The sequence below is a fragment of the Cupressus sempervirens genome, chromosome 1, assembly GCF_028749045.1.
Source record: "Cupressus sempervirens isolate cs-2001-9-10 chromosome 1, ASM2874904v1, whole genome shotgun sequence".
In the NCBI taxonomy this organism is placed as follows: Eukaryota; Viridiplantae; Streptophyta; class Pinopsida; order Cupressales; family Cupressaceae; genus Cupressus; species Cupressus sempervirens.
Genome location: NC_143118.1, coordinates 517,890,458 through 517,906,068, shown reverse-complemented (window position 1 = coordinate 517,906,068; position 15,611 = coordinate 517,890,458). Strand labels below are relative to the sequence as shown.

General features: G+C 38.1%; 1 protein-coding gene across 1 annotated transcript in view; it reads right to left on the bottom strand.

Annotated features, from left to right (window-relative positions):
* Positions 1–3,464: 3,464 nt before the first annotated feature.
* Positions 3,465–15,611, bottom strand: part of LOC149578506 (2-Cys peroxiredoxin BAS1, chloroplastic-like) — a 49,472-nt gene continuing 37,325 nt past the window's right edge. The window contains exons 5-7 of the mRNA XM_089829534.1: positions 7,356–7,481; positions 4,033–4,146; positions 3,465–3,924 (exon numbers count right to left, since the gene is read on the bottom strand). Of these exons, the coding sequence (XP_089685660.1) occupies positions 3,808–3,924; positions 4,033–4,146; positions 7,356–7,481 (357 nt within the window). The 3' untranslated portion in view covers positions 3,465–3,807. The remainder of the gene's footprint in view (positions 3,925–4,032; positions 4,147–7,355; positions 7,482–15,611) is intronic.

The following is a 15,611-nucleotide window of genomic DNA, read 5'->3' as shown; positions in this document are numbered from 1 at the left end:
CTCAAGAGGTCACTAACCCCCCTCTATTTGAGGGCCTTATGGTTCTCATCTATGAACATATTAAGGATAACTCTTTTGGTAAGCACATTCATGAGGCCCTTGACTCTGGTGAAGAAACAAAAGACTTTGTTTCCTTCGATGATGAGAATTTCCAAGACACATAGATGAGTAAGGGTTTTGAATCAATGGATGAAGAGGAGATAAGTGCAAAGAGGAAAGGCAAAGGTAAAACCCCTAGAAAGACCCCCTACCAAGCTTGTGGGGAAGAAGAGAAGAATTACCATGGGGGAAGTGTCAACTGATGAAGATTATAATCAGGATGGTGATGAGATGGACATCATGAAGAGGGACGAACCAGAGATACAAGGTAAGAAGAAAAAGATGGATCACCCTTGGATAGTGTTGAAAGGTAAGAACATTGAGAGGGCTTTGTTCCCCCCAGCCATAATTCCCTTATTACTAACAACATTGCTTTCCTTGAAGAGGATAACCTTATAGATGATTCTTCTCAAGCTAGGGAGACTAAGAATTTGGAGGATTTGAGGGATTAGGGTCTCAAGCCAAAAATTAATTGGGTTGTCAAGGGTAAGGAGGTAGGAGATGTGAACTTAGATCAAGTGATTGATTCCTCCATGCATATTCTCAGTGATGCTAGCAGGGAAAGTGGGCTTCATGACCTTCTAGCTACTAGGAATGGGATCTTAGATCATTACAGAGTTATTAAATGGCTCTTCATGAATGAAAAGAGATCCATCTCAAGATCAAGGCTCTAGATTGTAATGTTGAGATGCAAAACATGGTTGATATTACTAAAGATAGGGTTGATGAGGTTAACTTGACAAAAGGAAACAAGGGAGGTGCTATTGAGAAAGAGATGGGCAATGAGGGTCTTAAAGCTTTAGAGGATTGGGTGTTGGCTTTAGAAGGAAAGACTGACAAAATTGAAGGTACCCTTAAGAGTTTTGTTGACCAAAGCTTTGAATGAACATATTATGATCCTCCCAAAAAAGTTGGACGACACATCCATGGACAAGGCCATTGTACATGTTGTTGTTGATAAGGACTCCACCATGAACTCTCAAGTTGGGCCTAGCAACAGGACTAGAGCACATATTAGGAAGGAGTCCCCTCCATCAAATGAAGTCAAAAGAGCTTAAGAAAGTTGCAGGGGAAATGGAGAAGCTGGAGATGGAAGTAGTTGGAGCTGAAAGCAATGACCTATTGAGGTGTTTGGGATAGCGGTGTTGTGTCCTATCCTTTCTATCTAGCCTTTTGGTTTTTTTGGTTGTCCCTATATTGTCTTGAAGGTTGGTTGGCTTTTGTCTCTTGTTGTGCCTATTTTTTGTGTTTGTTTTTGTCTTTGGGCTTGATGGTTACATCTTTTCTACTAAATTGTGCAGAATTTCAGAGGCCTCTTCAGAACCTATTCTCATCTAATAAAAAATAATCTTACATATAGAACTTTGTTACTTTACTTAGCTTGCAAGAACAATCTTTGGCTTTAAATCGTATATAAAATCATTATGTTAAAAGAGTAAAAAATAAAGTTATTGCTAAATATCCAACTCAGGTTGCTCCACTCCACCTTTCAAGCTAATCATAAATTAATAAGTTTCTCCCTTGAAAAAGCCTATGGGCTAAAGAAGTTTACCTTGAACTAGTTGCAAGAAGCACCAGTTATTCTTATGTTATCCTTAAAAAAATTAACATTTTGTTGTTATTACAAAGTTGTGGAAACTTAAACAAATGAAAAAGTGACAACTCAAAAGTCATTAACTCTTTCCTTCCAATTCTTCAACTTCTAAATTAAGTGGGAGAGTTCATTTTCATAATGTCCCTTTAGTTGGATTGCCCTAAATCTTGCCAAAGCACCTTGTAAATATCAATTTTATTGACCTCCTCTCTTTGGATACCAATTGCTACTCTTTTAGATGAGTGTTAATGTTGAGTAGTTCAATCTTTTTTATTGATGCCTCAAAAGTATGGCAAGTGATAATTAATAATTGCCCTAAAAAGCTTATAGAATGAATCCTCCTAAATACTTTATTGATAGAAGGGGCGTCGTCTTTTGTAAGAAATAAGTCACCATTTTACATTGTTGCCATTAATAATCTATTATTCTCCAACAATGTTTCCGACAAATGTTTTTCTCAATGGAATTATCTCCCTTTTATGTGTACCAATGTGAGGAAGAGCCAACACCTCTTCATAAGTTCACAACCTTTCCAATTATCACCCTTCACAAGAGTCCCAACCATTTCTCATTGTTGTCCCTTTCAAAGGGTCACTTCCATCTTTTATGATTATCACCCTCCACAAGAGTCAACCATTTCTCATTGCTGTCCCTTTCAAAGGGTCGCTTCCATCTTTTCTTCCCATTTATTAATGCGCTCTTGATTCACGTGCTTCCCTCTTTCTTCTTTCCTTTCTACTCCCTTTTAAATGATGTTATCTTCTACCTTTAATATTTAATATCTCGCTATTGAAAGACTCTGGTCTTTTCATGTGCCTTTTGACCATTTATTAAACTTAATTAATTTTGATTATATTCTTTTATATTTTTAATTTCAGTTTAGTTTAATTTATTTATATTCTACTATTGTCATCATTTATTGTTATTAGGATGTTAGGCCGGAGGGGAGGGGGCGATCACTACCATATTATTATTGTTATTGAATCCTATACTAACCTAGGAAGTCCAAATTAACTTTGGTCAATATTTTTTCAAGTTCAATATTCGTACTCACATGTCCAACATGTCCTAAGCGCAAATTGAATTCTTTTTCGACTTAATCACCACCATGTTTTTTTATGATAAATATATTAATCGCCGTGTTTTTCGGGGATAAAATATAAAAACTCAGAAGTAGAAACTACAAATACTAACTACCTCCTTTCTTAAAAGTTTGTCGTTTTGGCTCGTTAAAGTAAATGAAAAACGCAACTTGAAAATAGCTTGCGACAAATTTCAAATCTAGGCAGTTGCGGTGTTCTCTTATTATACTTGAATATTTATTTACCTTACCGTACGGCTTAAGTTGTCAAATAACACTAGGCAGTGAATTTAAGAATCCTCTATAAAATTAATACGTGATTGTGATTTTGAAGTCCTCTGCATAGGATTGCATGGAAATGTGTAGAAATGGGAAGTTTCGTCATATAGATGCACATTCTTGCACTTATTTTGACTCTACATTCTCTAGATTGGAACTTCTACCTATTTATGACATTCCAGTAAGCAATAGCTATGAGTTGAAGTAATCAATATAATAACGAGGCATAATGCATCTTATATAACTACACCATATTATCTAAAGCTAACAGTAGCTCACTGAGGACATTTTGAAGTACGATACCAATCACAAGGCTTCTCTTCTTTCTGACTTGATAAAACAATAACAGCAACCACGGCTCTAGTCAAATGGGTTTATGTTGACTAAAAAACAATAGATACTACAGAGAAGTAAACAAGTATCATTCCTCCATATATACTGAATTGGCAAAACCAGAGAAAAAAAAACTCTTACCATACATGTCTAGTCTATCAGGGGAATCAAAGACTTATTTTGAAGAGGGATATCAACAATGGCAGAGACTGATGAGATCCATTCAGTGTATAACTGACTTAAAACATATAGGCTTTCACAATCAGACCTTTTAATCAATACAGATTTATTCAGAAGAACGTCCAAGTAGGTAACAAACCAAAACTGTGACCTACTATCTAATCTCCTGATAGACAACATGACAACATGCTGGACCACAAGCAGCTGAGTAAAACTAACACATCTAACATTCTTAAAAATTTCAGACAGCTGAAAAGTACTCTTTGCTCAACTTGGGGTCTGGCTTCATTGATTTTTCCCCTGGCTTCCACCCAGCTGGGCAAACTTCATCAGGGTTTTCTTGCACATATTGAAGAGCCTGAGTAAAGGAAAATATGAATTAGTTGTTTGGCAAGTAAAGAATAACAGAGTTCCCTACTCTTATTGGCAATCTGCAGTACTGAAGAGGAAGTGAATTTATGTGTACCTGTAAAGTGCGCATTGTTTCATCCACACTCCGGCCGATGGCAAGATTGTTGATTGTTGAATGTTGAATCACACCCTCTTTGTCAATAATAAAAAGTCCTCTTAATGCTATGCCCTATAAAAAACAATAATAAGAGATGCAGATTAATAGTAAAGTACAGCCCTTAGAGTTGACCACCATTGTTCAACTCAAAAACCAAAAGAAAAGAGATTAAAAAGGATAAGAGTCGAAATAACAGGACAAAAAAGTAGAGGAGATGCATATTACTAGCACTGTAGACCCTTAAAATCCACCAACGTGGTGTGACACATTAGTCAAGGAAAAGAGGTTCAAAAAGACGACAGAAGATAATAGATTAGATACACCGATCCAAGAAAGCAACGAATAGGAACTTATCAAAAAACAAAGTGATGAAAATAGGTTCTAAACTAGATTATATTGCCCACAACTTAACAAACCTGCAATGATGATTGAAGTGATTTCTATCAGTAAAAAATGAACTATAGAAAGGCATATTGTGGATATAGATAAAATGCAATAATGAATTTCAAGTCAGCAAGAACAGGAGCAATTTTAAGTCTCATAATAGGTTTCTTCCTATTCTTAAGTAATTGAAGTTGGACTATCCAGCTTTTTTAAAAGATTACATAGCATAAGAATTTATGTTAAACAACATTATAGGGAAGTGTAATTCGCGGACATATACAATGTTGAGAAGCTGTTTCCTATTTTAACAAAGGAAATGAGAGGTCATTTCTAATATAGAACTACAGTACCATTCAGAAACTAAAATTTGGAGCTCCAAAGTAGCTTGAGCTTAATACTGAAATATAGAGAAGTGCCATTTTGGAAGGTAGTGCCATTTAAGACTAGGCAAAAACAAAACTTTTAATGACATATTCCTGGTTCATCTATCAGATTGTAAAGCACCCAGCATTTTTAATACGCTAATATGGTATTTATAATATATATAATGAAACAGAAGAAAAGCACACTACAATAATACTGAAATAGGAAAAAAAATTAAAAATAAAGATAATATAGTATTATATTGAAGTTTTAAAATATTATTTAGAAAATAAAAGTAACTACATTGAGTTGAGAAGAATAGGAAAAAATGACTCTGCAGCATGTTCTGAAATCTTCTGGACTTGGCACTAGGGTTTCATTTATTCTCCCCAAAAACAAGGTTATCATTTGCCCATCCCGGTCTGCTCATCCAGGCTCGTCATTGAAGCTGGGGAAAAAACCAAAGCTTTTGCAGGAGAGTAGCTCCAGTTTGCTGGAGCAGCTGCAGCAGAGGGAGGTTCTTTCTGAGTCGGGGAGCACCTCCCACTCTGCTGGTCCGTGGAAGGAGACTGCGCCAAAACAGGGGGCTGTGAATATGCAGATGCACCCGGGGTTAGGGGGTCCTCTCCCTACGGGGGCCCATACTTTTACAATAAAACTTAATGGCATGCAAAATGTTGACAGTTCCTGCGGTGGCCCAATTAATGGTGGGGATGTCATTTGAAACAGAGACAGATGGGCGGGAAACTTGGGACCCAAGCCACAGGCCCATTTACAAACTGCAAAGAAACATTAAGGGTTTTCGCATCAGGTGGATTTACCCGATGGGAAGCTTTTGTCTATTTCCATCAAATAATTTCTGTGAATTTGGATAAGGAGGTCAGCTGAAGAAGTGGCTTGTAACCTTGTAGTTTTTTTCTAGGATGGCATTAATTGCACGTTTTAGACGGTTTTGGCCAAACTTACAGCAACTGCATGCCTGGATATTTGAAAACTGGGAGCCCATACTCACAGGTTGGGTTCAAATCTACCCTGTAGCTAAGGGTTTCTTCACTGTTGTTTTTTAGAAGACTCGAGGCAGAAAGATGATTCTATGTGACAAGGTTTGGAGTCACGAAGAGAAGTATGCGCTAAAGCTGAAACCTTGGCACCAGAATTTCAGCCCAAGCTCTGAAGTGTTTGACAAAATTGAAAATTCCAATCTGGGTAAGGCTTCCTAATCTGCCTCTTCATTTATGGTTCGATTCTTGTCTTGAGGCTATTGGGGATATGTCGGGAAATTTTTCGATGGTGGATGAGTACTCTTCAAGTTTGTATTCTACCTTTGCACGTATACTAGCGGAAATGGATGCTGCTGAAGAGCTTTGTACAGAGATCAAGATCCAAACCTCTAAGGGCTGCTGGGTACAGACATTGGATTATGAAGGTTTCTCCTTTAGATGCAGGATTTGCTTCCAACCCGGCCATATGGCGACAAAATGTGAAAAAGTGAGATCACAGAAGGTAGCTTCCTGATGGAAAGATGCTGCCCAACGGCACTACACAGTAGAGAACGAAGGGGAGAAACAAAAGAGCTTCTCCCAAGTTCTTATGGGGGAGCAGATTCAAAACTCTTCGGGGTCTTCTCCTCAGGCAGCACAACCAGAAAAACAAAGGCAGACTACCATGCTGGTGGGGGGGGATAGGGAGCTACAACTGAGCCCTGTTATTGTCAGAGAAAAACATAATTCATTGGGCTCTCAGGTGCTTGGGGCAATTGTAGCTGGGGAAGACCATATCCAACATGAAGGTTCACAGGCTGAAGCCCATGAGCAACATCCCGATGATAGACTGGTCAGCTGGAAGACTGAAGCTACTCATGTTGAAAATGGTTGGCAAATAGTGAAGACGAAAAAGGAAAGGAAGCTGAAGGATGCGTCCTTTGATATGATCATTCGATCTCATAAGGTAAGGGGCAAAGTTTAGAATAATGTTTGGGTCTTGTTGTTTTTAGTGATTGGCTAATGGATCTCTTTGTTTCAGCTTCTTCAGTGATGGCGGTACTCTTTGTTACTACCATTGGGTCAGGCCGAGCATTTTTTCTGGTTAATTATTAATAATAAAAGAAGCCTTTTAGGCTTTTACCAAAACTATGGCAGAATATTACAATTTATTTATGAAATTTTTAAAAATATTAAATACACCCAAAAATAAAAAATTAATAGTAACACAAATATCAGCTGTCAGAGTGGTGGAATGGGCTTCAGAAACTGGAACAGAAAGATTTGTTAATATTTGAAATATCACGAAAAGGGAGGGAATTAACTAGCCAGGAAGAAAGGTGTTTCAATGACACTACAACAGTGGGAAGTGTGCAAAATCAATAGAAGAAATCCACAGAGTATTATCAAAATAATTTCTGTTAACCTTTATTAAGTTGTAAATGCTGTAAAGTAATTTTAAGTAAAAAAAAATCTATCTCAAAAGATAGGGTACATAATGAAATGAAGTAACCAGACATACTAAGAATACTTCCTCTCTGATTGAGTACATACTTGATCATGAATCAAAACATTGTAAGACTTTGAAATAGACTTGGTCACGTCTGATATAAGGGGATATTTCAAATCACCAAGGCCGCCAGCTTTTCTATCAGTTTGCACCCAAGCCAAGTGAGAGAACTGCAAGCAGAGAACAAATCACAGTTATATGCATAAAACCAATCATGTGAAACCCCCTAAACAATGGAACATCTTATTAGTGCATACAAATCCTTTTCCTTTTGTACCAAATGCTGCAAATCTTTCAAAAAAGGGAAAAAACTTTCCAAAGGTGGGAGAAGTGCTTGCAGACAAAACAGTTTTCCCCCACCTTTACAAAAAAGTTATTAGATTAGACCCTCTTTCAAGCAAAATATTTTTGAGATGATCTTAATAAAATATTACGAAGCAAAGCAGCAGAAAAAAAAATCATGCTGCCTATATCCTATATAATCAGAACTAGTACCAAATGATTGAAGTGAGTAACCATATTCCAAACCATTTTCCTTTGCTGGTATCATTTTCTAATCCATGGTCCATTGGATATCAATCTTTAACATGGGATTAAAGAAAGTGAAAGGGTACATAAAGAAATATGCCAACTTCAAAGCTTGTATGTGTTTGTGATGGGATCCATCTCCATGACATTTATTATGCACAAATGTTTTGTTGTTATCAATTGTCAGGTTTAGTCGTGCGGGTTACATGGTATTTATGAAAATATAGGTGAATGGTTGTGACTTAATTGAAATGATAATTCATTTTTAAACAAAGGCGAGGGATACTCTTTAAATAAGAGAGAACAGAATATTTTTTCACAACAGAAATGATCAAGAACTAAAGACATAAATGACCTACGTGACCATTATAAGCTAAATATAACAATATTACTTTAATACCCTCCCTTGATAGTCATTCTACTAATTACACCAAGTTTGTCCTGAAATTTCACAAATTTGTCTGAACTCAGAGACTTGCAAAGAATGTCTGCAGACTAATCCTCAACTGGAACATACTGCAACATCACTGATCCATATTCTATAAGTAGGAGTATGAAATGACAATGAAGCTCCACATGTTTTGTACGCTTGTGGAAGACTGAATTTTGGCAAGCTTAAGCACCCCTTGGTTGTTACAAAACAAGCGTGAAGGTCCTGCTTGGCCCATTTTCATGTCAAAAATCATCTTTCGAAGACAAACTGCCTTGTATGCTGCTCTGAAAATTGCCCAATACTCCGCATCCATCAAGAAGAGAGCTAACAACTGCTGATTCTTGCCGGTCCACATTACTGCACCTGAACCAAGACTGCAAACACATCAAGTAGTAGATTTTGTGTCATCAACAAAACCTTGCCCAATCCATATCCATGAACCCAGCCAGCCAAGGATCTTCGCTTCTATTGTGCACAATACCAAAGTCTGGTTCCCTTTCATATATCTTAGTACTTGCTTCGCTGCAATCTGTTGTGTTGTAAACATGCCCCATTGTAAGTGGGGACCCCCTTTTTTCAATTTCTAGCTATGTGTCTGTTGATGTTCTTAGGCTGAAAACATTTTTTCGAGTTCCCTAGTGCTAAAATGAACTGGTGAATCAATTTCAACTGCAAAATCTAAGTTTGAGGAGGATTTCCTTCAAGAAATCCATCTCTAGGATCATGGCCCCTTTCACTCCTTGCATAAGTTGAGATGACGATTATTTGTTAGATGAGCATTAAGTTGAAAGTTGTGAATCGCCAAAGCTGGAAATTGAGGGAAAAGTTCTGAAATTTCTCCAAATTATAAAAGCTGTCAAAAATGTTGTGTTGTCAAAGTTGTCAAAATGTTGCTAAGGCGATGTATTGAGTGCGTAAATTGTGAAATGGAAAAATGGAAAAGTGTTGGTTTAATGATTGGAAAAATGAAAGAATGCTAAATGAAAATGTTCAGAAGAAATGATAATTCAAAGACTTGCTAGGTGTGAAAAGATTTTTAAAAAGTTTAAACTTGAATGATCTTTAGTTGAAAATGTATTAAATCCAGTGAATTTTAAATAAATAGTGAAAAAAGAAAAATTAACATTTTCACTTCATCCTCTCAAATGCACCCAACTCCAAGCCTATTTCCAGCTTAGTTGCTCAAAGGCATCTACCCTTTCCATCATTTAGCAAAAAATTGCAAATCTAAATTCTAACTTCCGGCTTGGGGTCTCAAATGCACCCATCTTGCTTGCGAATTCCAGCTCACAATTGAATTTGCATCCACATTTGTAGGAATTTCCAGCTAGGTCATGAATTTGCACTCCCCTTCACATTTCCAGCTCCACTTAGAAACTGTGCCTAACTTCAAGACACCATTTCCACCTAAAAGTAGAATTTCCCCCCTGTGAGAAGGATGAAATTCAAAGTCTAAAACATGACGGTAAAGAAAAATGAGATTTAAAGTTCTAAATGATGAAGGGTGGTCCTCAGGGAATTCCAACTTAACAATGAAAATCCAAGGCAAGTGAAGATTTAATTCAAAGTCAGAAGGGTAGAGAGAATTTTGTGCCTACTTCTCCTACAAATTTCTAGCAAATCTTAAAAATCTGCCCGAGGTATTTGCACCCACCTAGCCTTCACATTTGCACCCAACACACTTAGGGATTTCCACCTAAACTGCTAAAACCCACCCAGCTCTTATTCACTTCCACCTAAAATATGGATTTCCACCCAAGGCCGTTCATGCATTTCCAACTAAAATGTTAAAAGTTAAAACCCACCCAACCTTTCGAGGTCATTTCCACCTAAATTATGAGGATGCCCTCAACTTGTGTCATAAAGACTTGAGATGATTGAAATTGAAACAAAGTTAAATCGATGTAAGCCGACCCCTTTGTCAAGTGTGTTCCATGAGAAGTTCATAAAGGAGAGTCTAAATAATCACTTCGCAACTTGAATCAAATAAATTCAAAAGCAATTCATGGCAGAGCATGCACAGAAATTTCATCTTTTTCTTCCATAATCGCAATCCCTTTTTGTTTTGTTTATTGCATTTGAGGTGGCAAATCCTTTAGTGGTCAATACTCAATCTTGGGGGACTCAACTTATAATATCTGAAAATTAACAATCAAGATTGATTCTTGTTGCCTCACTTTTCACCATGTACCAATTTTGCAAAGTGGAGATTAACTTGTATTGTGTTTAGTTTAGTCGAGACAGTTGACCCTTTTCTTCCTCAAGTGATAAGTATCTCCATCAAGTTTTTCATCTTTTCCCTTCTCTCGCATTGTATGGCCGGGAGGGTTTTGTTTATCATCACGAGTCTTTGGGGTAGTTTAGGACCTTGCTCGATGGAGATTCTTAAATTATGTTACTTCAGATGAACTTACTTGCAGCTCATTTTGTTCCGGACATATAGAAAGTTGAACTGGCAAAAAATCAAGTTTCGTCTTCTCCTTGGCAGGTTTTCGCACCCCGAAGGTGAAACTCAGCCAAGATTCACAAATGTGATTTCCAAGCTTAAATGAAGAGAAGCGAATTATGTTATGGACAAATCATTCAAGTGTTGCAATGTTCTCGCTAAGGGAATCTTTCAAAACTCACTAAGATGATAAAAAAGGCATCGGCGGAAAACTCAAAAACAACTTCTCCTCGGCGGGTTTCGAACAAAGAAGTCAGTTTTCCGAAAGAGCATTTTTGAAAGAATAAAGTGAGTCAATGGGTCTCACCTTTCATTTGCGAGGCCAATTTTATATTTTCCGAAGGCTTAAAGTAAAGTGGTTAGCGCAGAGAAGGTAGAACAAGAGCAAAAGCGGAAAAGTGGAAATCATCTTCTCCTCTGCGGGGTTTCTACCCTTGAAGGCAGTTTTCCGCATCCAACGAAAAATCACTCTTGCAAGCATGGTTATTTGACGAATCGGTTACAGAAGGCTAAAAAAAAGGTAAGGGAAGCATGTTGATCACTTTGAGGAAGGTATTCTATTCAAAATCTGGCTGAGCAGAATTTTACTCACGGAGTACTCCGTTCTTAATTCGCCGCAGCTTGGTGAAAAACGGGAAAGTAAAACTATAATAAAGGAAAATAACCATTGGGAACAGTGAAAAGACAAGAAAGAATTCGTTGTAACCTCCACATTTTCCACAGATACAAAGTTCTACTCTATCTTATTTTGAGTTTTGGGATTTCCAATTTATCTCTACCTCAGTCGAGATGGCAACAAGATTTGTTGGATTTGATGGATTGGGCGGAATCAAGTCTACATGGCAAAATATCATAGACACTTCACTCCGTTTCTTTGACATGCAAGATTTCCAAAGAAGGTTGAGGATGGAACCAATCCATCCCATAACAGAGAAACTCCGAAGAAGTGGGCTGGTAGGAGCAACAGGATTTCCCGTAGCAGTACAAGCCTCTAAGCTAATTATTGAATGTATCAATCACTATAACCCAGATACGAAGCAAATCTTACTGCCTGATCAAACAGTGTTAATCTCAATTGATAGGCAAGCAGTGGTCAATTGTCTAAGGATTCCAGAAAGAGAGGAATTCTCTTAATTAACAATTGGAGGAGCTATGTCTGAATTCTCTCTGAAGAAAATGATGTGGCGAAAGGAGATCATGAGTTCTTGGTTCCAAAAGCCAAGGGGAGCTAAAAGTAAAGTTCCTAAAACCCTTTTTGGCACTGATCTCAAGCCCGAGATCGTGGACATTCTAGTTCTTCTGCATCGATTGAAAGGTAAGGTCGAAGCCCTGAACTTTGTAGAACAATACTTCTTTTTGGTGCAAATTATTTGCTCGGATACACAATATGTTGACTGGGCGTATGAGGTAAGTGAGCATTTGTCTAGGGCTCTCAGTGCAGCCAAGTTCTACAATTCATTTTATATGTCTTCTTTCTTGATATATATGTTGGCTTCCCTACAATTATGGTCGAGCCTTCCCAGAATAGAGAATTTTCCAGATGATGTAAAGAGTTATGAGTTTTACCCATGCTTGCAGTTATAGAATAGTTATGCAGAGTATATCAGAGTTAATGATGCATTTACAATGAGGCTTTGCAGGGAACTCCAAGGGTGTCCGGAGAGGAGATTCAACCCAGAAGCAATGGCGGCCATCGGTCAGTTGGGTAGTTATTTCATCCAATTCTCATCCTTTTCATATTTGCATCTTGCAGCTTTCGATAGATTTCCCCTGAAGCTGCCTAGATATCCGGATGACATGATCGTGCTCATTGAGATCGTGAGACAAGCAATCCAAGTGAATGTGCTGAGCGCCAATTTGAAGAAAAAGGGATACGAATTTCTAATAAAAGTTGGGGCATACAGTTGTGAGTCCCGATCCGATGCCAAAAACATGCTCAAGGCATTCGAGAACAAATTCAAATTAGAAGAATATGAAGTGGTGAGGCCTATGTTTGACCCAAATGGGTATGCCAGAGATGTGCTTCAAATTGGAAGCATGATTAACCATGTTACTACTGTGGAAGATTATTGGGCGAATTGTAAAAATGAGTTGGAAAGTCAAGATCGGGCTTTTGCTAGATTGACAATAGAACAAATAAAGACATATGGCATTAACTTAGATGTGGAAGGGCTAGAAGATGATGGGAAAAATATGTATAGTAATACATATTTGACCAAATTGAGAAATACTCCAATCAGTTCCGAGCCATATGTTGATGTGGAAGAAGACCTTGATGTTATGATGGCCCGGATTGTCAAAAGAACCGAAAAATGGGTCGAGTGGACAGCAAAAAAGGGCTGGAGCAGGAGCAAGACTACTCAAGCTTCTCCAGCTGCTACTACTCCCACTTCTTCTCAAAGTGCCACACCTAGCGTTACAACTTCGGCTGCTCAAGGACCTGCTCAATCTACAAGAGGAGGTGACCAACCCCCGGAGAAGAACATCTCAATAGCTCCAACTTGCCAAGGCGGTCCTCTACCAGTTATTGGAGCCCAAGCCAGCACCGAAGAAAAGAGGACCAAAGAGCCGAAAGATGGTGTTGCTGCTCCAGTTTCACCTCCTCATGTTGCTGCTCCAGTTTCACCTCCTCATGTGACTGCTACTCCATCTCCTCATCGTAGCCCTGGTCCATCTGCAAGCAATCCCCTTTTGAAGCCAACTGGTTCCCCCATTCAGATAGTAGAGATCGGGGATGAACAGAGTAGTAGCAGCGAATCCACTGAATTTGACGAAGCCGCAAGGAAAACTCAAGAGCAAGAGAAAGCCCCGAGTTCTTCTAGGCTTCTATTTCAAGATCCTAAGAATCCTTTTTCTACAACTTCAGCGCCAATGACTCCGATGAAGAAGAAGATGTTCAGTATAGAGTCACTTGGGGTTGCTTCTAAAGTGATCAGCACAGAGTCCTAGCTAGAAGACACCTTAGAAAGTAAGAGAATTTAGGAAAGAGGAGAGTATCCCTGCAAAGGATACTGTGTCTCAAGCAGTTCGCTCTGGATCTACAGTAGTGAAAGCTAAGAAGCAGAAGACTTTATCAATACTTAGGCAAGATCCAAAAACAGGACATTTAACAATGGAGGTAGCAAAGCCAAACAAAGCAGGGAGAATTGAGGACATGACACCCGATGATTTCACTCTGCATTCGATTGATCTTGGAGAGGCTAGGCATGATACAAAGGTGGGCCTATGGAGATCAAGTAATGAGGTGATAGAAGAACAATTGGAGAACCTCAAATTGTCAAAAATCAGAATGAAGGCCAAGATTGAAGAATTGAAAAAATTTATCAAGCAATTGGTTGTTCCATTGGCAACCATTACTGGTGTGCCTGCTACTAAGAACCCTACAGCAGAAGAAGTGCAAGCCTTCATCTCACAGCTTCAGAAGGATAGGCATTTTGGCCAGATCGAAAGAGAATGGATTGAGAAACTCAATGCAAATGGAACTGCTCTAATTGATCAAATTGGAAATGTTATCCTTCGATTGGATACTGAGAAGGATAATATCATATCTAATCACAACACTTTGGCCACAGAGAAGGCAAGGTGTGATGAATGTATTTCTCTCCTGAATATGGTCATCCAAATTAAGGCAAAAGAGGCAGTTGAAGCAAAGATTTTGAAGAAAGGGACTGAGCCTTTGTTCGAATGGCTTCAAAACATGCAATTTAAGCAGGAGATGATTCAAGAGGCTGAAGAAGGACTCAAAGAAACAAGGGAAAAAGTGAGGAAGACCCAAGACAGAGCATTCGAACTCATGCGAAGATTACACACTGACCCACAAACCAGTGGGCAAGGGAAAGCTCTCATTGGGATAGAAGTAATGAAAAACAACTTCTCCACATACTTGAGTAATCTATCTGGAATGACTTCAAGCAGTCAAAACAGAGTGGTAGAGTTGCAGACGCTTGGTGGATACGTACATGTGGCTGCTAGAGAATTGACAAGTCAACGAAATGCAATGAAGGAGCTGGCTTGAGAGCATTCGAAGTGGCTCTTAAGATTCACTAATGTACATGTGCCTAGTCACAAAGAAATGATTCCAACTATAGTAGCTGCTAAGGCATATAGAGCGAAAACTGAAAAGGGAAAGAAGTCTAAGTGATTCAGTTGACACTCCATTTTCATTCTCTGATGTAAATTTTGCAAATTTTGTAAATTTTGTAATACAACAAACTGGCATCTTGCCATTTGTCATCCTCAAAAATGAACCGATTAAAATTCCTATTGTAACGGTCATCTCTCAACTCTATATGTATGAAGTTGAACGATTAATGAAAGCTCAGCAAATTTTTGGTGTGAGGTACTTTTGTTGCAGAGACAATTTAGAGTATTTAATATCAATTATTTTTTGTTCCATAGGATTAGAAGTTAGTATTTTCCTCATATGATTTGAATTGGAACAAGGAAGAAACAGAGTTTTACTTCCCCTGTTCGTAATATAACGAATGAATGAGGTAAGTATTGTTATTGTTCATTCGAAGAGGAATCCCTAGTATGATTAATTCATAGTTCAAGTTTAGATTCAAATTCTCGTAGTTTAATTTTCAGAAATTTTTATGAATTCATAAGATTTGTGGATGCATAAAATCGATTAGCTATTTTAGAATTCAAACCTGGATGAGTTAGGTCTTGTCTAAGTCTAACTTGATTACACCTCTGCTGTTCTCGGGTTAAGAACACATCCTCATCAGATAGTAGGAACAAATATAATTGACTCAAAATCTATCATAGGGAGCTATACGTATCAATTTAGAGAAAAGCCTTTCATTTACGGGTGGCTTTTCAACTGTTGTATTCAGATATTGTTCCAGAAACTTGGGATTTAAAAAGTCAAAACAAAAAGAACAAATCTGT